Below are 26,270 nucleotides of genomic sequence, written 5' to 3'. Positions count from 1 at the left end.
ATGTCCCTATCTTCCTCGTCATTTCAAAAAGGGAAGGTTTCTTCCTTGTGGTGGCTGGTGTTGTTTTTGTGGTGTTTTCATCTTATTAAGTCGTGTAGGCTTGACACTCAGCTACAAAGTCTCTGGTGTGATGTGTTGGTGGCTTGTTTGAGAGAGATCGTGCATCCTCTTCCGACCCATAAGGTAGTTGTAAAAGGCTCATGTGAGTCTAGATCCAGATTCGATCATCTGCTTATTGATCCTCTCGCGATTATGGTGTTAGATGATGACGATGGTGTACCTGAAGATCCTCAGCCTCTCGCCATTTAACCTCCGTTAGATCCTATTTTGGTTCTACCAACCCCTGGCCAAACTACTGATGAATAGTTGGAGGTCCCTTTGCCATTGGTTGTGGTAGCGTCGGAAGCACCTGGACACTCAGATATTGTCTCTACTGAGATCTCTGGAGCGATGTTTGTAACCGCTGGAGTTCTAGTAGGGGAGGAGTCAGGTTCCCAGCCACTATTGTCATCTGCTCTTGGCAAGCTGCAAGGGGTGGCCGTAATGGAAGAAGTGACATAGGCCTATGTGAATGGTAAGCTATTAGATGATATGGGTATCGAAAATGTTCCATTATGTGTGGTTATGGATGAGATCAAGGAGCGTCGTAGGACACGTAGAGCTATTGAGAGGGATATGGTCAATGGTAAGCTGCCTAACGATTTTTGGGACTTACCAACTGTTTTTGATACGCCTACTAAAGATCGTGATTGTAGGAAGAAGGTCAATGAGGTGAGGAAGGGGGTGAGGTCCTCTGCTAGACTCCAGGCATGAGGAAACCTGAGGATGCAAGTCTCGAAAGGGAACTCTATTGTGATTCGTGAACCGGAGGTGATGAGCGGGGATTTCTAGTCATCTTCATCTGGAGAGGAGGATTTTAATGAAGCTGTCTATGTTGAAGGATGGTGCTTCTAGCAGTGGTCCTGATGGACCAGGTTCCTCCTCTAACCTTAATTATGTTGTCTCTTACGGGCCGTTTGGATACCTGGAAATATATTGTTTGTGAAATATATTACTAACATAATACATTACCTGCAAATGGATTATTACTGTTTGGGTAGTATTTAGATACAACTTGGGAAATACATGGCTACTGTTTGGCTATGTCAAGAAGAAATATGGGAAATACATTACTAACATATTACCAGCACTTACCTATGAATTATCATTTCTTTTTGTTTTTTATCACAAAATTCCACTGAAATGCAGAATTAAAGTCATCATCACATTATTCCAAAAAGGTTTTCTAATAATAATATCATCACCATTCCAAAAATATTTTTTAATAATAACTTATGCTATTCTAAAGTCATCATCACACAATTTCTTACTTATTTTGCACGCCTTTGACACTTACATAAAATGACATGTCTTATAACATGATTAGACTTTGGTTTCAGCATAATAAGTCATTGGAATAATATGATTGGAATAACATGTTTTTATTGTGATAAGTCTTATTTTTTGTTTATTTTTAATAAAAATCTTTCAAATGTCTTACAAGTTAAAAAATGGGAAGAAGTTTGATTAGCAAACTAGAAGGTTTGGTAATTGCAGTAGAAAATTTTGCGGTAGAGGAAACTAAAAATGTATCTTATTTTAATTGAGCTTTTACTAATCTCTTATAAGGATTATGTTGGGTAAATTTTTTTATTATAATGGTGTTGTCTAATGTCTTTTGTTGGGTGAAATTTTTTTTTATAATTTTGCTGTGCAATTTCTCATTGATTAGATATGCTAAGGAGAATGGATATGCTAAGGAGAGAGAAAGAATAGAAAAAATCCAGATCGAAGAGTAAAAGGGCTTAAAAAAAAAAAAAAAAAAGTCTTGATAAGAAGAAGGGGCTTAAAGATAAAAGGGGTTTAAAAAAAAGAAAAGAAAAAGTACACATTAGAAGAAGGGGAGGGAGCACTTTATGCAAACGAGTTATTAGGCTTAAAGAAAGCGGGAGCACCTTATGCAAACCAGTTATTAAGGTTCAAGAGAGAGGGGACACACTTAGAGAGGAAAGGAGCATCTATGCAAACTTAGTAAGCGGGTTGGCATTTTATTAAGTTGGGATAGGGCAGAAAGACGCGTGCGAAAGATTTCTAAATATTACCCATCAAGCACTTAATAGATTTTTCACCTTTCACTGCGTGTAATGTGTTTCATGATTTTTGAGAAAATCTCAGATAATCTCTTTTCATTTCCTTACAATAAAGTGTACCCAAACGGTAGAAATGTCATATTTCAGTAATCGATTATCATGTAATAGATTTCTAGGTACCCAAATGGCCCCCTAATGAATTTTCTTTTATGGAATGTTAGGGGGTTGGGACATCCGAATAGGAAAAGGGATGTCAAGTTTTTAGTAGCTAAATTTAATCCGGTAGTGTTGCTGTTGCAAGAAACTAAGCTCCCAAGCCCTAATCTCTCTGGGGGTCGAGTGTAGTGGCTTTTTATGGGATTGATGCCATCGGTGCTTCTGGTGGTTTATGGGTCATTTGAGATCCTTTGGTCCTTGTGAATTTTGAAGTTGTTATAAAGGACTATTTTTCACTTTTGGGTTTTACTAGCTCGAAAGTGGGTTTCTCTAGCTCAAAAGTGGGTTTCTCTTAAGGTTTTTTTAATGTTTACCGGTCTTGTACGTTTGCTTTAAAAGAACATTTTCTAAATGATTTACATTTTGTAATCCAATCGCGCTCTTACCCTGTGGTGGTTGGAGGAGATTTTAACTTGATTCGATGCCCTGATGAATGTCTAGCTGACACCCCTATAAATGTTTCGATGAGGCTGTTTAACAGGTTTATTGAAAATAAATCTTTGGTGGATCTTCCTATTATTGGCTCCAAGTTTATTTAGTCCAATAATAGTATCACCAATTTAGCTATGTCTAAATTAGATAGATTTCTGGTTTCGACGGAGTGGCTGAAAGAGTTCCCCCCATAGTATCTTCGGATCGCTGCCCTTTATTACTATCTTCTGGCATTCTGAATGAGGGGCCAAACCTTTTAGATTAGATGTTAGGTGGCTGATGGAGAAAGAAGTCGTTAAGTTTATTAAAAAGGCATGGGTCAATATTATAGTGGAGGGAACTATGAATTTTCAGCTACATAAAAAGCTTTTAAATATTAAACATAAGTTGATCGATTGGAAGAAATAGAATAAGTTTGATATTAAGGTCAATATGAATGGTATTCTTGATGAAATAAGATTGCTATATGTGAATGTTCAATCCAATGGTGTGATGTCAGAACAATTGGTTTTGGAGAGTGGATTGAAGATTAAAGAGCTGGACGATCTTCGTAGATCAGAAGAAGTTTATTGGAGACAAAGGTCCAGATTGAAGTGGCTTAAGGAAGGGGACCTGAACATCAAATTTTTCCATGCTATTGCTAGTGCTAGAAGAAGACAAAATGATATCTCTGGGTTGTCCATCCCTGTGATTGATTCGAAAAAAGAAGAGGCGCTGCAAGGGGTCGTTATTAATCATTTTAAGAAGGCATTTATCAAAGAAATCTCTCTTTTACCATTCTTTAACAGAGTCCCCATTAAAGTTCTCTCGGTAGAATCAAAGAATTTTTTGGAAAGGGATATCTTCATGGAGGAATTACGTAGGGCGGTTTTTGCTATGCCGAGGGATAAAGCTCTATGCCCCGACGATTTTCCTCTAGCTTTCTTTCATAGATTTTGGGAGATGGTTAAAGGTGAATTATTGAAATTTGTTAGGAATTTTTTCATCAGAGGTGATATTTTTAAAGGGGTGAATTCCACCTTCCTGCCTTAATTCCGAAGAAGTATCTGATTTCTAGTTTGTCGAATATCCACCCTATTAGCCTTTTAACCAGCCCTTATAAAATCATAACAAAAGTGTTGGCAGAGCGCTTGAAAAGTGTTTTACCTTTTCCTTATCTCCCTTCATATTTACTATATATGTTGAGTGCTTCAGTTTAATGCTGAACAATGTGGAGAGAGTAGGGCATTTCTTGAGATTTTCTATTGCTGATTCAGGTATGGTGGTCTCCCATCTGCAATATGCTAACGATACTCTTGTTTTCTATGATGCGAAGCCCCTACATATTAAGAACATTGCATTGTTCATGGAAATCAGTGAAGTTACTATTGACTTTAAAGTGAACTATTTCCAAAAAGATCGAGAAGATGACGAGGGACTTCCTTTGATGCTCCAACCTTGATCAACAGAAATTCCTTCTTTTTAATTGGAAGAGGGTGTGTACACCCAATAAGGAAGGGGGTCTTGGCATTAGAAGCATTAGATTGGTTAATCAAGGTTTTTTATGTAAATGGTGGTGGAAGAGTCTCTATTTAAAAGAGCAGTTGTGGTTCCAAGTCCTTTTTACTAAGTATGGGTTGGGTAGGTCGGGAGTTTGGCTTGGGGGCGGTAGAGGGGGGGTTACCTCCCAAATGTGGAGAAATATAGTTTTGTGCAGATCTATGATTGCTGGTTATTTTAGATAGACTGTAGCGTGTGGCAACCAAATCTCCTTTGGACATCATAAGTGGGTGGGGGAGTATCCTCTTAAGTCTCCCTTCTCATAATTATTTCATGTTATTTTAAGACCCAACATTAAGGTTTGTGAGTGATCGAGAGAAGAGGTGACTCTTTATCTTGGAATATCTCATTGCCCTATGCGAGGCTAAACGACACACTCTTTGCCCAATGGTGTGTATTAATGGAATTACTTGAAACAATCTATATTTCGGCATATGCGGAGGACCAAATGGTATGGGAGATTGAGAGTGATGGTTTAGTCACGATCAAATATTGCTACAATCTTCTTTTTCTTGATCGGTGGAGATGTTCTTGCCCTTAGATTTCTCAAATTTGGATATGGCCCATACCCACAAAGTGTAAGTCTTTATTTAGCTGGCTGCCATGAACAAAGTCTTAACTATTGACAATCTGATTAAAATGGTTAAGATTCTACCAAATGTTTGTTTGCTATGTAAAGCTGATGTTGAATCTGGTACGCAACTCTTCATACATTGCCCTTTTACAGTCTAAATTTGGTATTGGTTGTTTGGGGTGGTCAATATTAGTTTGGCTCTACCTCGGACGGTGGAGCGTATTGTTACTCAACTCTCTTTACCCCATATGCTGGAGGTTGGTAAGTTTTGTGGAAGATTGCCAAAGGAGTTATTCTTTGGGAGGTTTGGAAAGAGAGGAACATGAGAACTTTCGAAGGAGTTTCTCTACCTTTGGATTGTCTGATTCATTGATTAAGTGTTTGATTTGGTTGTGGCTTTCTGTCTCAAAAGTGGGATGGGGTGCAACTAAGATTGATTTTTTTGGTAACCTCAACAATCTTTTTCAGTTGAGTGCCATTAGGTCTAGACTTGAAAGCCTGTGGATAGTGTCTGCCTCCTTTGGGTACGTTGAAACTCAAGTTTGATGGAACTTCTCTTGGTAATCCAGGGATAGCTGGTATTGGTGGCATTCTGAGAGACTGTGATGGTAATACCCTCTTTTCATATGCTGCGCCGATAGGGCATGCAACGGCAAACCTCGCTGAACTGCTTGCGCTCTATCAAGGTTTGAAGATTTTTAGAGTGAGAAACTACGACCAATCATGCTGGATAGAGGGGGACTCTCTTAATGTGGTTAAGTAGTGTAATAAAGAACAACTTATTCCTTGGAAACTTAAATCTCTCTGTCTACGCATCATGGATTTGTCTTCTACCATTTCGGTCTCATTCACTCATATTTATGGAGAAGCAAACTCGGTGGTGGACTGTCTGGCCTAAGGAGTTGCCTCTTTATCTTCTCTTGTTATCTCTGATAACGTTCCAAGAGCATTAATAAGAATATTAACATTTTATCAAAAAAATATATTGTTCATATAAATTTAATGAAGTAGCAATTTTATAAAAAACCTAGTGATTCAAAACCTATCAATATGGATGGGTAATCGACGATCCAAATTGGAAATCGATGGGAACTAACCCGGTTCTCAATTAAATTCAGGATTCATGCATGTTCCCACAGAATCATTTCCCTCAGGAAATTTGGAACCGGGCCCCATAATTTATATTTTTAATTAGAAAAGTGCTTATATAATAATGCAAGTTTAAAATGTAGAATTACGGTGCATCTGAAAAAATATCATAAAGACTATTTTGAAGTTGGAAAATCATCTAATTGATCATGACGACATCGAGATATATGAATATTTTTTTAAAAAAAAAATTGAGTCCCAAAAATAGTGCATTTTATAACATGTTATATAGACCGTCCATTTTCAAAATTTTCATATGTTTATTGTTCTACTTGATTTGAGGAATTTTGGGTGCTAAAATTTTATGATTAATGATGAAAATGGATTCTCAAGACATCATAAGAATTTTTTACACCAACATTACGTCTTATGATAAAATTTGGTGGTGCACTTTATTTTGATTGTTTAAGATTACAATCCTATGCAAGCCACACCTTTTAAATTATTATTTCTCTGTTTACTTTGTTTCAATTTTTTTGGCTTTAATTGATTGATTCACACCTAGGAGAATGGGTCAACTCGCTTATCAATACCGGTTTCCCAAATGGGCAGTTCACCTGGCCTATCCGGGTTTTAAAACGTTGCATAAATCATAAATTTCTCTCATTTTTTATTGGATGTAAAATTGGGTGGCTGCGTTTATTTCATTCACCAAGCTCAAAATTCAAAAAAAAAAATTTCGAACTTTGTGACACACGTAAGCTATCACATTTTATATCAGATGGTTGTAAGTATTCGTGACTTTCTCGTACAAAAAGTAAATTGTCTCATTATATACGATCCCAATAAGGGATTTTTTTAGGGTTTGACTCGGAATTGATTGGTTGAGGTGTTTATGATTGCAACATCACGTATCAAGCTCAAATCATCCTGCCGAGCTGCCAAAAATAAATCGGTATCCTAATATGAAATGTGAAATGGCGAAGTGCTCTTAAATCGTACTATTGAGAAAAAGAAGACTGGAGAAGTAAAATTGATGTATAAAATTAAGGTTTATGCATAAGAAATTTTGGATATATTGTCTTATTTTTGCTAATTTTGTAATATGGAAATTTTGGATATATAGTCTTATTTTTGCAATATGTTATCTATAAAATTGCCATTTATAATTTTTAATAAATTATAGATGGAATTTTATTTACAATTTTTCTCTATTTTGGCTACGTTGTAATTATTAGTTTTTCTATTGTTAACTTTTTCTATGTTATGAGTCTTTGCATGAAAATAAAAATAATAACCTTTGCAATGGTAGTACGCCATTATTTATAAGGCATTGTCTTTTAAAGAGTTAACGTATTTTTTATGGAAAAGTATAAGAATATTTACCTTTGGAACAAGGTGATCACAATTAATCTTGGCCCTTTGATGAGAAATTGGATGGTTGCATTTATTCCACTGACCAAGCTCAAACTTCAAAAGAAATTTTCTCAAGCTTTGTGACACACACAAGCTATTAGATTTCAGACCGGATAGATAGTAATTGTGACCCTTTTGTGATAAAGATAAATGGTCTCATTATATAAAATCCCATTTTCTAGATATTATGCATCTTTTTTGTTTTTTCCCTAAAGTTAAACTTCATTCTTTCTTACTTTTATGGTTAGACTCCCGCCTTCTTGATATCACATAAATAAACCAATTTCCAATTTCCTATCTCCTCTGCTCCAGTGAACCCCGTTCTCGAACCTTTCGGACCCTAGATAAAACTAGATATTGATATTTAAAAAAATTATTCCTTTTGAATAACCATAAATAAATAAAATTTATCATGTTGTCTAGGTTGCTACACTTATTACACACATTGATCAAATCTATAAATTACCAACATATTATCCCTTTCTTCGATAAATTGTATTGTATTATGACTATGAGGATAACCAATCTGAAACACCTGTTGTTCTTATGATAGAGTGATGAATGTTTATAAAGTGACAAGAGAACTAGAATTTTTATTTTTTATCCACTGATGCCCTTTCCACTTAATTGCTATTCTTTCTAGCTTGCAAAAGGATGCTCAGCAAGAGTGTTCATTACATGGGAGTTTTTACTGGCTAAAATTTTTCAAGATATCTTTGGTTCACCTTGTGATCAATTTAAAAAACATACATAATGGATGATAAGCAAATATGTGTATGGTTTATCATGGTGGGGAAAGCTTTTCCCTAATGAGGTAATGGATTTTTATGAGGATAAGAATGTTATCTTCAAGGCAATGTTAAAAAAATCGACTCGGCCAAGGTGCTCGCGACCTGGCCGAGGCGAGTTACTCAGGCGAGTCCGAAAAACTCGACCGAGTCCATCTCAATTTTTTTAAAAGAAATGAAGAAAATAATGGTTATATACATATATATATATATATATATATATATACACGAGTGCTTTTTTTTTATCAACAAAACAAAGGTTGGCATTTTGGTTATAGCACCTTATGTTAAAGGACTTCTTTATATGAGGTCTTGCGCTAGATTCTTAGAGGGCAGCAAACTTTATTTTTGTTTTTAAAAATGATAGGTTAAAAAAAAGGGTAATGGGTGCGGGATTCAAATCCTCATAGGGGGAACTTTACTCGGGAGCTATACCCAATAGACAATTCCAACATTTGAGTTAAAAATTTGTAGTAATATTATTCTTAAAGCTCCAAACTGTTGTGCACAACTAACTCAGCCCAAACTCTGTTTGCCCATGGGCCAAAGCGAGTTACTCGGCCGAGTCCGATTTGCTTGGGCCGAGTTTGATTTGCTTGGGTCGAGTTTTAAAATGCTGCTAGAAGGAAATCACGAAGCAGATTGTTTAGCAAAAACAAGGGTATGTGGTCTAAGAGCTGTAAATCACGAAGCAGATTGTTTAGCAAAAACAAGGGGATGTGGGTCTAAGAGTTGTAGGGAACTAACAAGAAGATTGTTCTGTAGAATAAACTTTTATTGAAGGGAAACAGTATTTGAGGGAAATGAATAAAGGGTAGTTCAGATTGTAATTTTGTTATATGTTGATTCTGTAATTGTTCCTTTATGAAAATGAAATAAAGAGATTGTGAATTTTCCCAAAAGAGAAAAAAACAGATGATTATGTTTATCGTTGGAAAACATCTCTCTCTGAAAGTAACTGCATATATAAGGGTGGTTTTAATTGCATCTCTAACTCCATCTTGTTTATAAGATTACTTGCTTGAAAATGATGTAAAACTACTGAAATTTATTCTCTTTCACACAATAATGGATTTGGAACTTCAAAACAAGCTCAATTTGCTTGCTCTACAATCTACTAAAATTGACAGAGACGGAGCATTTTTTTAGCTTAACCCAAGTCGATTTGAGAGAGCAAGGTAGTGGTCTCAGAGACTTGGATCCATGGGTTTAGGCTCAGCCATGGTTTTAAACCCAAAAACCAATTGCTATTATTGAAATCCTATGATCACTTCCTAATATGCATTTTAAGTTGTCAACTCTGAAAATACAGTAGAATTGTTTTTTCACTTTAAATTTACGTTAAGAAGAGAAGAAGACCTATTTCTAAGTCAGCTTTTCAAATTTTCTGATACATGTGCGGCTCGAAGATCTAAATTCTCTACATATGTATGATAACTGAGTATTGCATTTACTGTCACTGTCCCTAGTTGCACCTCCAAATTCTGCTCTAATTGGCCAAGTAATGGGAAAGATGATGAAAACATTGCCTCCTCAATAGCAACATAAATCAAATAAAATAAAGAAGGAACAATGAATGAACAAGAGCTCCACTAAATGCAGTAAACATTGAAAAAGAAAGCATTTCATATATGGCACATAAAGTAGAAGTATTCATGTCCAAAGTGAAAAAGAAAATTTTTTCAAGAGATATAGATCAGATCATCCATAAGAGATGAACAATTTTTAACACTTCAACCATATGTTTAATTTAACTTCAAAATACCCATAGAAAAACGCACGGTCCTGTGCTAAAATGGTTGTAAAATGTTGAAAAGTTCATCTCTTATGCATGTTACTGTCAAATTCTCAAAAGAGAGAGTTCAGAAGAGGGACAAGCAAAGATGAATGAGAAAAAATTGCTCCCCATGAATTAGGCAATTACATGCAAATTTTAGGAGATATTGTGAGAAGAGAATCCCTTGGCTGTGTTAAAAGGATGCCATTGAACATCCTTCAAAACTTGGAGGACTCTTCTCATGGAGGGCCGGCTATTGGGAACGGGGGACGTGCACAAAAGTGCCAAGCTCAATACATTCTCCATCTGCATCTTCTGTAATGGTGTTGGTGATGTGAATCTTGAGTCGAGAACTTCATCGAGGGCTCCGCTACAAGCTGCATCGTTAACCCACTTCACTACGTCTCGATTCTCACCAAATGAAGAGTCAATTGGCTGCCTTCCAGTTACCAATTCAAGTAGCATCACTCCAAAACTGTATATGTCACTCTTCTCATTGACCTTCAGAGTGTACCCATACTCTGTATAATAATACATAAAGTATAGGCCAAAATTAATTTGCAAAAGATTTGAACTTTTATGTGGTCGTTATTGAAATACTGAACACTAGCCCATTACAGCAAGGATTGAAACATCATCTAAATCACGAAGCCAAAACAAGCGTAATCAACTTAACATCGTAAGAAGGAAAGGAGAAGACAGAATGACTTTGCTCATATCCTGCAAAGCTCTAGCATACTACATTCTTATCACTTTCTAGAGAAAATATTGGTAAAGCCTCTCCTTTACAATGCTTTTTTAAAGAACTATTTCAAGGTCGAGCTTTCATATTTGTTTGGAGATAACCAGACGGCCAGATTTGGCTAACAACATTGTAGCACGTAAAATATAGTCCAACGAAAGTAATTGGTGCCATCTTCAAAAATTATTCTTGGGTTACTCTGGATGTCCGTATAGGGTTCTCGTGAACCCTTACCTTGCGGAACCGGGAATCTCAAATACCGGGATACCACTCAAGATCTTGTACATGATTGGCTAAATACAAAGTAGATCAACACAACTATAAATCGAGTGCAAGAAATAAAGCAAACATAAAAATCACACAACACCACACAATTTACGTGCTTCACTCTATAGAGCTACATCCACAACCAAAACGTTACAAGAGATAATACCTATCTCTAAACATCAGTAAAAGACCATCACAAATTCTCAGGAAAGAACAAAACTGTCGATCAATGCCTTCTTTCTTGCTCCCTAAGAAACGCCTTCTTCTTTTTTTTACCATAATACTTTTAATCTTTTAATAAAAATAGAGGTATGGTAATTTTGACTATCATCAAACCGAACAATCCAATTACAATTAGCCAGTCGTGAATAAATAATGAGTGTGGAGATACATAGAAAGGTTGTCATCATCATTATCTATTTAGGATTCATAAAAAGATGTGACAAAGTTTTATGCTAGCTGTCCTACGTAAACTTGGGACCGGCATGATCGGGTAGGGACCGGCCATGGCATAAGCTTTTCCATTTTATAAATATCGCATTTTGAATTGAAGCAAATTATTCCTAAAGACAAAATTCATATTTAAAAAATTAAAAGTGCCATGTTCATTTCTTTTAATGGAAAAAAAAAAGAAGAAGAAAAATCTATATAGACCTTAAACCCATCCCATATAGAAATAAAAAAAACTAAAAAGTGTCATGTACATTTCTATTAAATTAAAACTTAATAGAAAAAAGAGGAGAGATAAAGAAGAGAGAGAAAACATAGGAACATACCAGGTGCTATATACCCATAAGACCCAGCAACAGAAGACATCTCGCTCCCATCCCCACACGAGCGCCTGGGCAGCAACTTGGCCAATCCAAAGTCCGCCACACGTGCCGAATAATCCCCACCCAACAATATATTATTGGCCTTCACATCTCTGTGCACCACCGCGGGCTCACAATCATGGTGCAAATATGCGAGACCACAGGCCGAACCCACAGCTATTTCAAGCCTCTTTTCCCACCCCAATTCACCACCCTTTGAGCCATGCAGCAGAGCACCTAAACTCCCATTCTCCATATATTCATACACCAGAATCTTCATATCACTTTTGAACAAGCAACACAGAAGCTTGACGATGTTTTTATGGCGAATTTTGCCTAAGGTTTCGACCTCGGCCTGAAATCCACCGTCGAAATCTTGTTTTCCGGTTAAAAATAGCCTTTTAACGGCCACAATCTCGCCGCATTTTAGCCTGGCTTTGTAAACTTTGCCTGAACCTCCTGATCCTATCAAATTGGCCTCGTCTATGGAGCTCAGGATCTCGTCTTCTTTGAGCGACAAACGGTGAAATGGGATTATTCGCCATGGCGATGAAGAGTGGTTCTGGAGCCCTGGTCTTTGGTGGATTCTAACTCTGTACTTTCTATACAAGCAGAGAACACAGGAGAAGGCTAAAATTGCCAAAATGACTAAAATTGCAGTTAAATACCAGAGTTGTTTTATGTTTCCTGGTCTTTTACAGGTGGGTAATGGCTTTAGATCAGGGCTGCACAGATGGGAGTTACCAATTAAGCTATGGAGAAAACCAGTGTCATCAAAGGCTTTAGGAACTTTACCAGAGAGATTGTTATAAGAGACATTGAAGAACCTCAATGGAAGATTACCCAGTTCCTCTGGTATAGAACCAGTAAATGAATTTAGCGAGAGGTCGAGGTAGTTTAGCAATAGAAGATAACCCAATTCCGGAGGAATCGAACCACTAAAACTGTTATTGGACAAATCAAGCATCACCATTGACACCCAAGATCCCACACTGGCCGGGATCTCACCTGAGAACCGATTTCCAGTGAGATTCAGCCTCTGCAGATTTCTCATTTGGGTTAAGCAATAAGGAAGAGGCCCTGAAAATGAGTTGGTACCAGCGTCGACTTTTGCCAATTCTCGTAAAAGACATAGACTTTCTGGCAAATTGCCAGAAAATCCATTGCCTGAAACATTGAGGTGTGAGAGATTTCGAGCTTTTGCGATATCAGAGGAGATAGGACCTTCGAGTTTCATGTTAGATAAGTCCAAAAATAAAACCCTAGGCAAACCCCAAAAAGAAGAAGGAATATTGCCGGTGATTGGGTTATCCCCAATTCTAACCCTAATTAAGCTAGTACAGTGACTGTAACTTTCCGGCAACTGTCCCGAAAATTTGTTGCCTGTGATTGTTAGGATTTCAAGCTTATTCCGGCGACAAAGATAAGGAGGGAGGTTCCCTTCAAGTAAGTTTCTAGCAACGTCAAGCATTACCAGGTTAGAATTCCGGCCTAGATTGGCCGGAAGTTGGCCAGAGAACTTGTTATCATAAATTACGAGGTTCTCCAGTTCTGTGCTCAAACCCAGAACCTCAGGTATTGGACCTTCAAGATTGTTCATGTAAAGGTTGATCGAAACCAGTGAATTTCTGGCGAATTCTTCAGGCCACTTTCCAGAGAGATTGTTAAAAGAGACATCGAAATTTTTCAGTGACTTCAAATTTCCAAGACTTACAGGCAAAAAACCAGATAGTTGGTTATCATAGAGCTCAATCTGGGTAACGCTTTTGAGGCCACCAATACTCTCCGGAATCGAGCCAGTGAGCATATTACCTGATAAATCCAAGTTCGCGAGAGAACCCAATTTTCCTATTGATTCAGGGATTTTTCCTATCAAATTAGCTGTAGCAACCCATAGGTTCTGCAATTTCTCGAGCTTTCCGATCTCTAATGGCAATGGACTTGGGGTGAAGGGATTATAACCGATTTCGAGAGCTATCAAATCTGTAAGATTTGTCAAAAATGGAGGAATTGTGCCATTAAGAAGATTGTTACCTAGAGTGAGGTTCTGGAGTCTAGGAAACTGGCCGAAACTCGCTGGTATATCACCTGAAAAGTTGCACCCAGAGAGGTTCAGCCACCGGAGTTCTGCAAATTCCGGCAAGAACTCAGGCAATGGGCCAGAAAAGATGTTGTACCCCAAGTTCAGGTAATGGAGGCGAAAACAGAGAGAGATGTCTCTCGGAGAAATGCCATTGCCCAAGTTGTTGTCACCTAGGGACAGGTTCTTGAGCGTCGGAATCTGGCAAGCCATGGCGGGAAAGTCACCCGAAAGATTGAGATTGTCAAGATTAATGGCTTCCACTGCCGAAGTGATGGGGTTACAGGAAATGCCAGTCCAGTTACATGGGGTATCGTTTGCTCCGTCCCAAGAAGCAAAAACTCCATTTGGATCACTCAAACAAGCTCTCAATCTCAAAAGAATTTGGCCATCTCTGTTCAGTGAAGTTGCCAGCGAGAAAAACAGGTACAGAAAGAGGAAGAGAAGGTGAAAATGGTTGAAAGGAGAAAGGAGCCAATGCCTGTCCATTTTGCTCTCTTTCAATGGTGATGAAATTTGAATGGGGGAAGAGAATTTGGGGATTTACAGAGATAAGAGACTTTGGGAGAGTTAGAGAGAGAAGAACAAACAGAGAATTTGAACTACAGGTGAAAAACCAAGGTGAAACAAGAGATTTTTGGGACAAAGTGAGAGAAGAACAAACAGAAAATTTGAACTACAGCAAAAAAGAGATTTTTGGGACTCACACAGAGAACAAATGGAAATTTTGAAAACTGGAAGAAACCCAACTAAAATAACGAATTCTCAGGACTAAAGGAACCAGGAACAAATGGAAAAAAAGAGAAAGAGAAAAATGGTTGCTGCAATGGCGGAAGTGAGGGGAAAAACTAAGTTTTCCGGCAATTCTTGCGCTCCTGCTGTAATGGTGTTGGAATTCAAATAAAGGGGTGAAGAAACCAAGGAAAAAGAAAAAACTTTTTATTGAAACTCATGGATTTAGAGAGAGAAAACAAAGGTTCACATGCAAATGGTTGCTCCTCGTCAGTTTCACTTCCTAACTCTAAACTCTCTGCAACTTCCGTTTTGGTTTTTTCCATTTCCGTATTTTTTTCCGTTTCTTATTTTCCAAATTTTCAATCCTTCAGGCCTAATATTGGGCTGTTGGGCACGACAATAACATAATACCGTATACGCCACTAACATTTTCCATAATGTCGCACCAGTAGACTGTAGACCTCATGCTGTGGAAGGGAGAGGGTGAAGGGTAACTTCGGAAATGATTGAAAATCGTGGGGCCAAAACGTGGAAGGAATTATGAGTCAAAGATTAGGGTTTAAAAATGGGTGGTTTTTGGGGTTCGAAATGTTGCTTTTGGAGATATCAACTCACTGTGTACGAGACACAAAATAGCACATGCATTTTGACTCCCTATTCCATTTTAATTATCATTTGAAAGTTCAATTATTTGTTGCGAAAAGTTATGGGAAAATGTTATTTCATCATTAGCATTTATTATATTTGAAATTCGAATTATTTGTTGAGAAAAGTTATGGAAAAGGTTATTTCATCATTAAAAAACCCTACAATTGATCTTCAATATATATAGATACGAAAAAAAAAAAAAAATTCAAGTATTAAAAATAGTACATCTTATAAGACAGTCCATTATCAAGATTAAAAAATGTTTACAAATCTCTTAGATCTACATTTTTTAAGCTTCTAAAAAAAATAACAAATAGATTTTGAAACACAATGACAATGCTTCTTTCAATCTCGTTGATAATTCTTGTTATTTTTTATATAATGAATTCTTCTCAAGATTTTAGAGTTCATAGATCTGTTAAATCTACACTTTAGAAATTTTAATTTTATAATAAGGGTAAAAAATAGATTTTTAAACCATCATAAGAGTTTCAAAACTGAAAATGCATCTTTTAACAATATCTTAAAGTATACCTTATTGTAATTGTTTAGAGTTTAACATCTTATACGAGTGATTTAAAAAATGGGTTGGTTGATCGGTGACTAGGATCGGGCATTGCAAAAACCGATATGGATCACCGTTTAACTCATAGTGAACCTATGAAAAAACATGTGCAAAAACATTGAATCAACCAAGAACATATTTGAATCGGTGAATCAACATTTTCACCGTAGTAAATCACCGGTTCTCTTCTAGACCCAAAGGATTTCCTATACATTCATAAAACCGATACGGGATGACTGATTCCCCGGTCAAAGCAAGCAATTCTGTACCGACCCGGCTTTTATTAAATCACTGTCTTGTACGAACTTCAGTCTTATTTGTTTTTTTTCCTGGTGGTAATTCTTGTTGTCATTTCTAATATTGAAATCTTGATAAGGTTTTTTCTTGTTTTTCTCTCGTCGGAAATTTTTTTCTGAATAATTTAAGCCCCATTGATGGCTATATTTCTGGTTCTACGTAAAAAAAAAAAAAAAAGATAGTTATATTTCTGGTTCTATTCGATTGTTATGTTCCGCCAGGTAAGTGGCCAGGTCGCCAAATATTCGGCGAAATTTCAGATCAATGGAATGTGGTCCCGCAATATTGTCGTCACGTTCTTAAACTCGGACCCGAAATTGTCTAAAAACTTAATGGAGTTTCGCTGTATCTGAAAATTTGAACTTTGTGGAAGTTGCATTGAGGCGCCGTAACGAAACGTGATGATATTTCGGCAATTTAGGTTATTAAGGCATATTATTATTTTTTGGATAAAGTTTTTATAATACTTTAGAAGATTTAGGAAAACACTTCAAATCCTGGTCTAGCAATAGAAATCTCCACAAATGGCTCTAAAATCAATTTCAACACCGATAGTAAAATTTGAAACTAAAAAAATGAGCAGGGATCTTTGAACACTTATTTTTAGGTCAAAATGAATAGTCCACACAATTTGTAAAATATATATTATTTTTAAAGCTTGAAATCCTTTTTTTTTTCATAGACATAATGTTGAAGCCGAGATGATCAATGTAAAACTTTTCTAATGCCTGAATTACAATTTTTTTCGATGAGTTATGATGTGAGGCTTACTTATTTTAATAAAGTTGCCTAGTAAACAATTTTCCTTTTTTTTTTTTTTTATGGTAATGCTTTATGCAAATCCCCCTTTGGGAAAAGCGCTGTGTGTATGTGTGGAAGCTGTAGGCTTCTAATTGATAGCTTCAATATACTAAAGAAAAAGCTTATATGAGGTTGCAACCATATAATGTAGAACTACGGATGCATCTCAAAAATCCATGGGAAAAGGTAGTTTTAATATTGAAAAACCCTTCGATTGGTCATCTCGACATCCAGATGTATGACCATGAAAAATAAAAATATTTTAAATCCAGAAAATAGTACATTTTACAACCTAGTATCTACACCATCTATTTTCAAGATTTTCATATGTTTATAGATCTATTTGATTTTAATCATTTTTTAAATTTAAAATTTTATAATTAGATATAAAAATAGATTTTGAGATAATCCTAAGAACATTTCACATCAAATTTATATATCATACTAAAATTTGAAGGTGCACCTTACCTCTATAGCTACGGATGCATCCATATGCCAACTGCACCCATATACTAATATTCGACTTTTTTTTTAGTCGGAGGTTAAATGCCAAAAAAATGTGTTTAAAAAATTGTCGGTTTGAATCAATAATCGTTTAATTAGTTCAAAAATTAATGGGGACCCACTGGGATCCTAGTAAAAAACCGGAATCTGTTTGATTCCTATAGACTCACCTGTTCTAACTTTTAAGAGAGAGTTAGCCAAGTCAGTCAAAACCGGGTGATTTGAATTACCCAAATGGTCATGTTCCTACATAATTTAATTTTTTATTATTTATTTTGAAATTTAAAATTATTGTTTAATTTTTTTTGGACTAGTTCTCATAAATTCATACCAAAGAGTCAAGTCTGTTTCGTCGATCTAGATCGCCTGCTTACCAATGTCAACTAGATTTCTAGAAAGCCTCATTGGGTAATAGAGTTTTTAAAAATTTGCAAAAAAAGAAAAAGAAAAAGCAATAGTCGAAATAGTATGTTGTTTTGTTCATGTATGCGGTTAGCATGTAGGCTAGGCCCATACATGTAGAAATGTAAGCCCCTTAATAAATTTATTTTTCAGATGGATTTTTGAACTTAATTTTTAAAAACATGCAATCTCTATTACAGAGATCATGAATATGAAAAAATAAATAATTTTAAAAATTAAAAATAATATTTATATTAAAAAAACATTTAAATAGTTAGTTTCACTTGTTGTTAGATAAACCACCTATTTGCATCTCACCTAAGATGCATGCTTTGCACGTCTGAACCGCATGTGTAAAAATGCGGGCGAGAAGAGAAACAATTTTCCTTTGTGCATTCGTACGAGAGTTGGTCTTAGGGAAAAGGTTGGGGCACAAAATAGAAAGATGGGAAATACATGATTCCACCTTTACCCAAATTGGTGCAGCCGTGAAAACGAGAGCTTTTATCTATTTTTCGTTTTTGATAACGTGCTCACAGGCTGTCAAAATAGTTGTAAGCATCACTCCATGGTAATGTGTGCGTTCGGTGTGGGATAGGATGCGAAGTACAAGCCAAGGGTCAAAACTAAGTATGGTAATTAATACATGATGGACAGGTGATTTTTTACCCGTCACTTTTTGTTTTTTTGTAATTTCATAGAAAAAAACGTTTTTCTTTTTCTTTATTTTAAGTGGTTGGGGTTTTTAAAGGTGTGGGATTGAAGTTGTTAGCGGTTTTTGGAGGTGTGGGAATTAGGGGCGGCAATAGACCCGAACCTGACCCATACTCATCGGGGTATTCCTGAGACCGGTCCGGGTATGGGTCCAAGTTTTGGACCTACGAATAACGTTCGGGTCCAATAAAGGATGCCTAGATAGTCATTGGTCATGGTACGGTCTTGTTATATTTGACCCAATGGGTAAATAGACCTAAATTTTTAGTTTACCCCAAGGCCAAAGCCCTAACTCTAAAATTATTTCAATACTTTTGGTTTTCTCTTGGCTCCCCAATCGGCCAAATCCCATCGCTATCCTACCTCTCTACAATTCTCCCTCTCTCAATTTCTTGGAGACATAACTTTCTTTTTGGATCTTGAATGTCTCCATCTCTCTACACCCCTCAAAAATCAGTTCTATATTTTTCACCATTGTAGGCTACAAAAACGGAAGAAATGGACCCGATCAGACTCAGAACCCAACGAGTGCGGGCATGGGGTCCAACTTTTGGACCTGACGTGTAACAATCCTAAAATTTCAAAAAAAAAAAGAAAAAAAGGAGAAAATATGTTTATAAATAGGTGATGTTCTGTTTGAGTATGATGGTCCTTGAGGACCATCACTGTTTTCAAAAACTTTTGCTTTGAATTAACATTTGCTTGCCTTTACTTTTTCCTTTCCCCGCTTTTGCCTCTTGCTGCTTGCAGCTGGCAGCGTCCTTTAGCGGACGTGGTTTTCGTACGATAAACGTTTGCTTTTAACGCGACACCTCAGGTATGAGGTAGAGCGTAAGAAAATAATATAATAATACGTTATAAGAATTTAAATAGGGGATGTGAGCACTCCCACCCTAAAACAAAACTTTGAGATCTCTCTCTGGTTGAAACACAGTGAACTTCTCTCTCGAACCGAAAATTTTTATCGGAAGCTCCCTCTCAAATAATTGTGGGTAAGTGACATCGTCTTCCTGAAAAATTGTCTATTTTTAATAAATAGTGATATTTCCGTCTAGGGTCTTTATTTTATCAGTTTTATGTGTAAGTGACCTTATTCTCTCGAAAAATAATCCATTCTTTTTAAAAATAAAATGAAATAATTATTTCTGCTTATTATCATGAATTTTAGGCGCGATAAATTTTATGCGCACGTGACCTCATTATCTTGAAAAATAATCTTTTTGATAAAAATTGTGATATTTTATCTATGTTAGAAATTTTGAATGCTGTAAATTAGAAAATTAAATTTATTTATTTTTCTTGTTTATTGTTAGAAATAAATGTGATATTTCTGCTTTTAGTAAAATTGTGATATTTCTTTCTACTGTTTTGAATATTTAGACATTGTAAAATTCATGTGCAAATGACTGCCTTATTATTTAAAAATTGACATTTTTTCAATTGATTATAGTATTATTGTGAAATGTTTATTTGTGAATTGATATTCCATAAATTGTGATAATTCCGTATTCTTGAATTTTTATAAGAGTTTTTCTATACATATTAAATTGGCAATTATGCTAGAATGCCTTTACAAACTGCTACCTTTCTAACTTTGAGCCCAAAATATTTGATTGGTTATTTTTGAAATGTTATAGAGAGTGACTGTTATTAATGGTTTAAGTGAAATTCATATTAATGGTTTCAGTGATATGTTGAGTACATGATATTGCTGCTTTCGAATGTTTAAAGAGATTTAGAAATAATTTAAGTATGCAAGTGGACTCATCCGGTTCGCCGGTGAGATATAAGTGGACCTATCTGGGACGCCGGTAGGGTTTAAGTGGACTCATCCGGTACGCCGGTGAGGTATAAGTGGACCTGCAGGGATTAAGTGGACCTATTTGGGACGCCGATAGGGATTAAGTGGACCCATCAGGACGCTGATGGGGTATATATGTGACCTACTTGGGACGCCAGTAGGGTATTTTGTGAAATCCTTTGAATTATGTACTGTCGTTAAAAGTGTTATAAGCATTTCAATTACTCAGATTATACTTAATTATGCAATTATTGAAAGTGAAATTGTTGATGCATTTCTATTAATAGATCTCATTTTGAAAAATATTGATATCTTTCAATCATGATTATTTTTAGGATTATGATGATCACTTACTGAGTAGCCAAACTCATCAAACTATGGTAAACATTTTTTCAGGATAACTACGGATTCATTTTGAGTGCTAGTCAAGATCAACCTTGGAAGATACTGTTGTTGTGCTAGCTTTCTTTACTTACTATGTAAGACCTCGCCACTGTAAATTTGTCCTATCAATAGATGTATATATGTTTTGTCTGTCACATCTCAGGAATAACAGTACTGTAAATTCTTGGGGTGTGACATGACGGGTCGGATCCGGGTCCAAAACCTGGACCCAAATACATTCGGGTATGAGCCTCGGTGCAGCCAAACTCGATCCATTACCACCCTTAGTGGGAATGGAAGCCATAATGTGAAACAAAACTGATGTAGCCACTTTGGATGGATGATCGATAGGGACTAAATAGTATGGGTCCCAATTAAATTCTTCCTAAAATCTCTCATTTTCTATGTTTTTTTTTAGGGTGCGGTTTGTATAGAGCCTAAGCTCTAAACAATCAAATTAGAGCCTACATTCAACTAGTATCAAGAAATATGATTTCAATACCAAAAATCTTTTTGATAGCCTTAAAATATATTTTCACCTTTATTTATAAAGTTTAAAGCTTCAAAAATAATGTAGATCGAGAGATCTATGAAAACTTGAAAATCTTGAAATTTGACAGTCCAAAAGTGCATTACAAAATACACTATTTCCAAAACTTGAAATCCATTTTTTTATTATGTCCATGCACTTTGATATCGAGGTGATGAATTTGAGGATATTTGGGCATCAAAACAATATCTTCTAGTGAAATTTTTGAGATAGGCTCGAATTTGATTGTTTAGAGCCTCGGCTCTATATAAACTTTTATATTTTCTTTAAAGCTTATCTACTGTTATTGTTTTTTTAGATTCCCTAAATTCCCACCCTATAACACCTATTTAATGTTTATTTTATTGTATTTATTTTAAACATTTTCTAGATCACATATTTGGATCGACCCAAACTGATTCAGAATGTTGATCTAGCAATCCAACAAGGAGTGAATCATGCACCCCACCAATTTGGGTTATGAAACACTACATGAATGGAGTATTTCACAATCCATTTGAATTATGAGCAATGTTGGAGATTTTTCGCTAAAAAAAAAGTGGTGGAAGATAAGGGATTGTATATAATGAGACCAGTTACCTTTGGAATAAGGAGGTCACAATTATTTACAACCGTTCGATGTGAAATCTGATAGCTTGGGTGTGTCAAAAAGTTCGAGAAAATTTTTTTGAACTTTGAGCTTGGTATTTCATATTCAATGGTCAAGATTTATTGTGACTATCTTGTATCAAAAGTAAATGGTCTGATTATATACTTTCCGTTGTGTAGTTCATTGGAATTAAAACAAACGCCTAGAGAGTTCCACTGTTGTTAAAAGGATTCTAATCTTTAACCATACTAGAAGAATCAGAATAAATCTCCTAAAGCAAAATCTCCCCATATCTTTAGACTAGGTTCATAATCAAAATGTTTGGCGGCCTAATTTAGATGCGCAATGTAGTGTATCCTCATATATTTTGGGTGGTCAAATCAAGTAGACTAGAAGCTACGTGATCCTTTTTTATTGGACTATACTTGAATCTCTCCAAATCTAACTTAATGAAAATAGACTTTCCAAACAAAACCCTAACACTTCAATCTAAAATAAATCAGTTCTATAACATGCAACCTACGTTTTGAGTGGCAAATTTGAAAAAAAAATTCTTTTAAGACAGGGTATTTGGTTTGAGTGGTATGTTTTAAAAGAGTAAAAGGCAAGGCTCAAAAGAAATAGTATAACATGATTCCACAAGTGATCTCAAATAGTTGGGATGAAACTTAGATGATAATGATAATATTTATTATTTAATCGACAATAATCCACGAAATTTATGCTATATATTAGACTTAAAGTATGTTTTGTGCATCTAAAGACGGAAATAGAGGTCGAAACTAAATGTTCTAAGGGTTTTTCTTTCAAGTTTTTTTTTATGTTTTTTTGGGTAGGTTTTTTGGATTCCAATTCCTCAAGGATGCACTCTATTCCTAAGATGCTCCAAGTAGAAGTAGAAAAGTCACATCTCCCTAAAAATATATAGGAGTATATATAGGAAAAAGTTTATATAAGGTTGCAACCTAAAAATGTAAAAATAAAGGTGCATCTCAAAAATCCATCAATTTTTTTTTTAACGTTAAAAAACCCTCTAATTTTCAAGATTGTTAGTCCTAAAAATACTATATCTTGCAACATATTATCTAAACCATCCATTTTCAAGATTTTCATATATTTAGAGATCTACTTGATTTTAACCATTTTTGGAGTTTAAAATTTTATAATTAGATATGAAATTAGATTTTTAGATAATCCTAAGAATTTTCACACCAAAATTACATGTTATAATAAAATTCGGAGGTGCAACTTAATTGGATTGTTTAAGGTTGCAACCTTATAGAAACCACACCCTTGTATATAATGAGACCATTCATCTTTATTACAAGGATGTCACAATTATTTCTAGCCATTAGATATCAAATTAGATGGTTTGACGTGTGTCACGAAGTTCAAAAAAAATTTCTTTGAAATTTTTTTTTTCTTTGAAGGTGTTAATTGGGGGTGTCAACGATACAAATGTTTACCATGATATGGAGATGCTACCACCCCAACCCCTTTCCTAAAAAGTGGTATGTTTTTTTTCTTTCTTTCTTTCTTTGGACTTTGAGTCTAATCAAAGACACACTCACAAACAACCAATTTAAAGTCTAATGGACAATAGTAACTATAATATACTTGTACTAAATGTTAACAGTATGTTTGTATACTTTTCCAAAATACATTAAAAAGGACAAAATGTATTTTATATTTTACCCAATATTTTTGTATAAAGGATGTAAATTAGTATTGCTATTCATACTGAAAGGCAGTGTTCGAAAAATCGAACCAGCTTCAAAAACCAACCAAGGGTGGGTCTGAATAATTGATAAATCAGCTGGTTCAACCAGACAAGTCCCTACCGATCGAAAAGTATTAAACAATAAAATGTATAAAAAAAGTAAAAATTATATTTAAGGTATGATTAAACAAAACACGTCCAAATGAAACTGATAAGTAGTGGAAAAAAATGGATTTTAAAAAATCGATTTGTGCCAAGAAGTATTTTTGAATTTTTTTAAAAAACAATAGGAAAAATGTAAAAATAAGTATTCATGCTCAAAACACTTTCCAATATTTTCCAAAATGATAAAAATCATTAAAAAACACATTACAAACAAATCAATTATTTTTTAAAATTTTATATTTTTTTTTTGAATAGTTTTTTAAAATACCCAAACATAACACCAAAACCGGATCAGCTAGTACCCAATTCTGGTTTTACCGGCAAGTTCTAAGTTCGACGGGCCGAGTTTGCAAACACTACTCTAATTACTTTCCGTACACGAATGTGCGAGTAACCTCTACAATTAGATATGAAATCTTATGGACCATAAAGTTTCAAGAAATTTCATGAACATTGAGCTCAGTCAATGGCACACTTCTAGTCATCTGAATTCCTACACGACGTTAAAAGGGACAGAGACCTACTTGTATTAAAAAAAAATTATTCTACTTTATTTTTATGTATTTACTTCTTTGAATTGGATGGAGAAATAGCGTGTGATGAAGAAATTCTTTTGGAATCCAAATTTGCCCCAAAGGCCCTTATATTTTCGCTCATAAGAAGCCAAGACGCAAATAATAAAGGCCAAGGTTTTAAAAAATGGATCGGCAACCTTAATTGTCCCTTTTAATTTTCGAGCTGATTTGGTAGATCACTAATATAACAAAAAATTAAGTGGGGTTGGGTCTATTGGAGAACCGGCCGGTTCAATGATTTAAAAAATAAGAAAATAAAAATAATGTGGAGCTATTTCATACTGGTTCTTTGACAAAACCAGTCAGTTATGTTAGAGAACTACTATAGACCAACCGGAACCGGTTGATTAATGGGGGAATCGACTGATTCCGATATTTTATAGGGTCTGGATTAACCGGACTAATTCTTGATTCAAATCAGTCGGTTTCAATCCGGATCACCGATTTTTTAAACACGGTAGATATTGATTGGAGAGAAAATAAGCGAGACAATAATTGTTGAAGAAACAATTCTTACAATGTGAATCATGAACCCGGTTTAGATGCGGCCAAGACCGCATATGCAGAAATGCGAGCCTCTTAATAGATCTATTTTTGAGATGGATTTTAGTACTTAATTTTTGAGAACATGTGATATCTAACATGGAGATCATGAATACGAAAAGATAAAAAAAATTTTAAAACTAACGATAACAAACATTTGGATCATTAGTTTCCATCATGTTTACATGTACACCTACTTTTATCCATACACTTTCTAGATCGCATGTGTAGAAATGCAGTCCAGCCCACATGAAACAATTTTATGCGAATCATTGGCTTTAAATCTTAAAGTAAATTAGTAAAGAATATGCCGTCCATTGGTTTTTGGAGTCGCTTTTTTTTTTTTTGCCCAAACCGATTTGAGAAACGAAAATATAGTACCTTCTGGTTTAATTGGAAAATAAGTCAAATCAATTGCCAATTGGTTGGGCTGAGTAACTCCATTAATTTGATTTCAATTAATTGATTGGGAATTGAGGGACCATGCAAGGCCCTGTCTCCTTATTTTCAAAAAGAAAAAATGTCACACTCTCTCCATCTGTCTCTGTGTCCCCACCCGCTGAAGAGAGGCAGTGTAACAACAGGCACGCACACTCTCCATCTTCTTCCATCAATAATGAATTTAGACCATCGTTTTCTCTTTCTAGAACGGTGTCCACTCTCTCTCTCGATGAATGCGGACAATCCTTACACAGAGGAGAAAAGCTGAATAAAAAATTAGGTTGAAATCGCTCATGGAGATTGGAGGTGTCCCTTACACGACTGATACTGAGACAGCGAAACTCAGGCCATGTGGAAGCCATACATGTAGCTCCGACAAGCGACAGTATCGCGCATAGTTGTGGGGTACACAAATCATCCATCCGCCGTCTGCACTATCAATGGACGGCGAAAATGAGGCACAGTTTAGCTGGTGGACTGAATTGATCTTCACTATCAATTGATGAGGTCTCATGGTGGATAGCTGCATGCAGACCCCACTTACATAGTAATAAATTTACATATTCTTTGCCTTAGTTGTGCACCAACCTCACACCTTTATGTCTTTGACTTGAAGCACAAACAGAGAAAATTAATGGAAATATGATTATGACCGGTTATGTGCTCTCTACATCTTATCAAGGAAGATAATTTAGTTTGGGTTTTGGAGGCCGATGGGATTTGCTCAATAAAATCTTATTACTGATTTTTATTTCATGACAGGTGGCACTGGTTTTTGTCTCGAGTGTCTAAAATCCTACACAAAAATCAGTTTTTCCTATGGTTAGTCTCTTGAAACAAAATTCTTACTATCGACAATCTGGTTAAGAGGGGTAAGATTTTGCGTAATGTATGTTTGTTATGTAAGGAGGATACAGAATATGTCTCTCATTTGCTTCTTCATTGTTCTTTTGCTTCTTGAGTTTGGGGCTACCT

At 35.5% G+C, this 26,270-nt stretch overlaps 1 protein-coding gene and 1 long non-coding RNA gene across 3 annotated transcripts; one reads left to right on the top strand and one right to left on the bottom strand.

Moving 5' to 3' along the window:
* Positions 1–9,791: 9,791 nt before the first annotated feature.
* Positions 9,792–15,463, bottom strand: LOC18442467 (uncharacterized). The gene is made up of 2 exons (XM_006852683.4): positions 11,746–15,463; positions 9,792–10,481 (listed from the first exon to the last, which is right to left on the bottom strand). Exons 1-2 carry the CDS (start codon positions 14,348–14,350, stop codon positions 10,117–10,119), a joined length of 2,970 nt encoding a protein of 989 aa, XP_006852745.2. The 5' UTR covers positions 14,351–15,463; the 3' UTR covers positions 9,792–10,116.
* Positions 15,464–19,354: 3,891 nt separating this feature from the next.
* Positions 19,355–26,048, top strand: LOC148779238 (uncharacterized). 2 transcript variants are annotated; one of them, XR_016047255.1, is made up of 3 exons: positions 19,355–19,519; positions 20,725–20,807; positions 25,502–26,048. It is a non-coding gene; the product is annotated as an uncharacterized LOC148779238 (long non-coding RNA). The 2 variants fall into 2 exon arrangements; XR_016047254.1 differs by lacking the exon at positions 25,502–26,048 and having other exon boundaries at positions 19,359–19,519; positions 20,725–21,103.
* Positions 26,049–26,270: the final 222 nt, after the last annotated feature.

The sequence above is a fragment of the Amborella trichopoda genome, chromosome 13 (assembly GCF_054954075.1).
Source record: "Amborella trichopoda isolate Santa Cruz 75 chromosome 13, AtrichopodaSantaCruz75HAP2 v2.0, whole genome shotgun sequence".
Lineage (NCBI taxonomy): Eukaryota > Viridiplantae > Streptophyta > Magnoliopsida > Amborellales > Amborellaceae > Amborella > Amborella trichopoda.
This window is presented reverse-complemented; position numbering and strand designations above follow the sequence as displayed.

Bases quoted from the DNA above. Each gene is read 5' to 3' on its own strand.
- LOC18442467 (XM_006852683.4), bottom strand. From the start codon at position 14,350: ATGGACAGGCATTGGCTCCTTTCTCCTTTCAACCATTTTCACCTTCTC. The intron at 10,482-11,745 runs GTATGTTCCTAT...ATTATTATACAG, and splicing joins TTATGGGTATATAGCACCTG to AGTATGGGTACACTCTGAAG.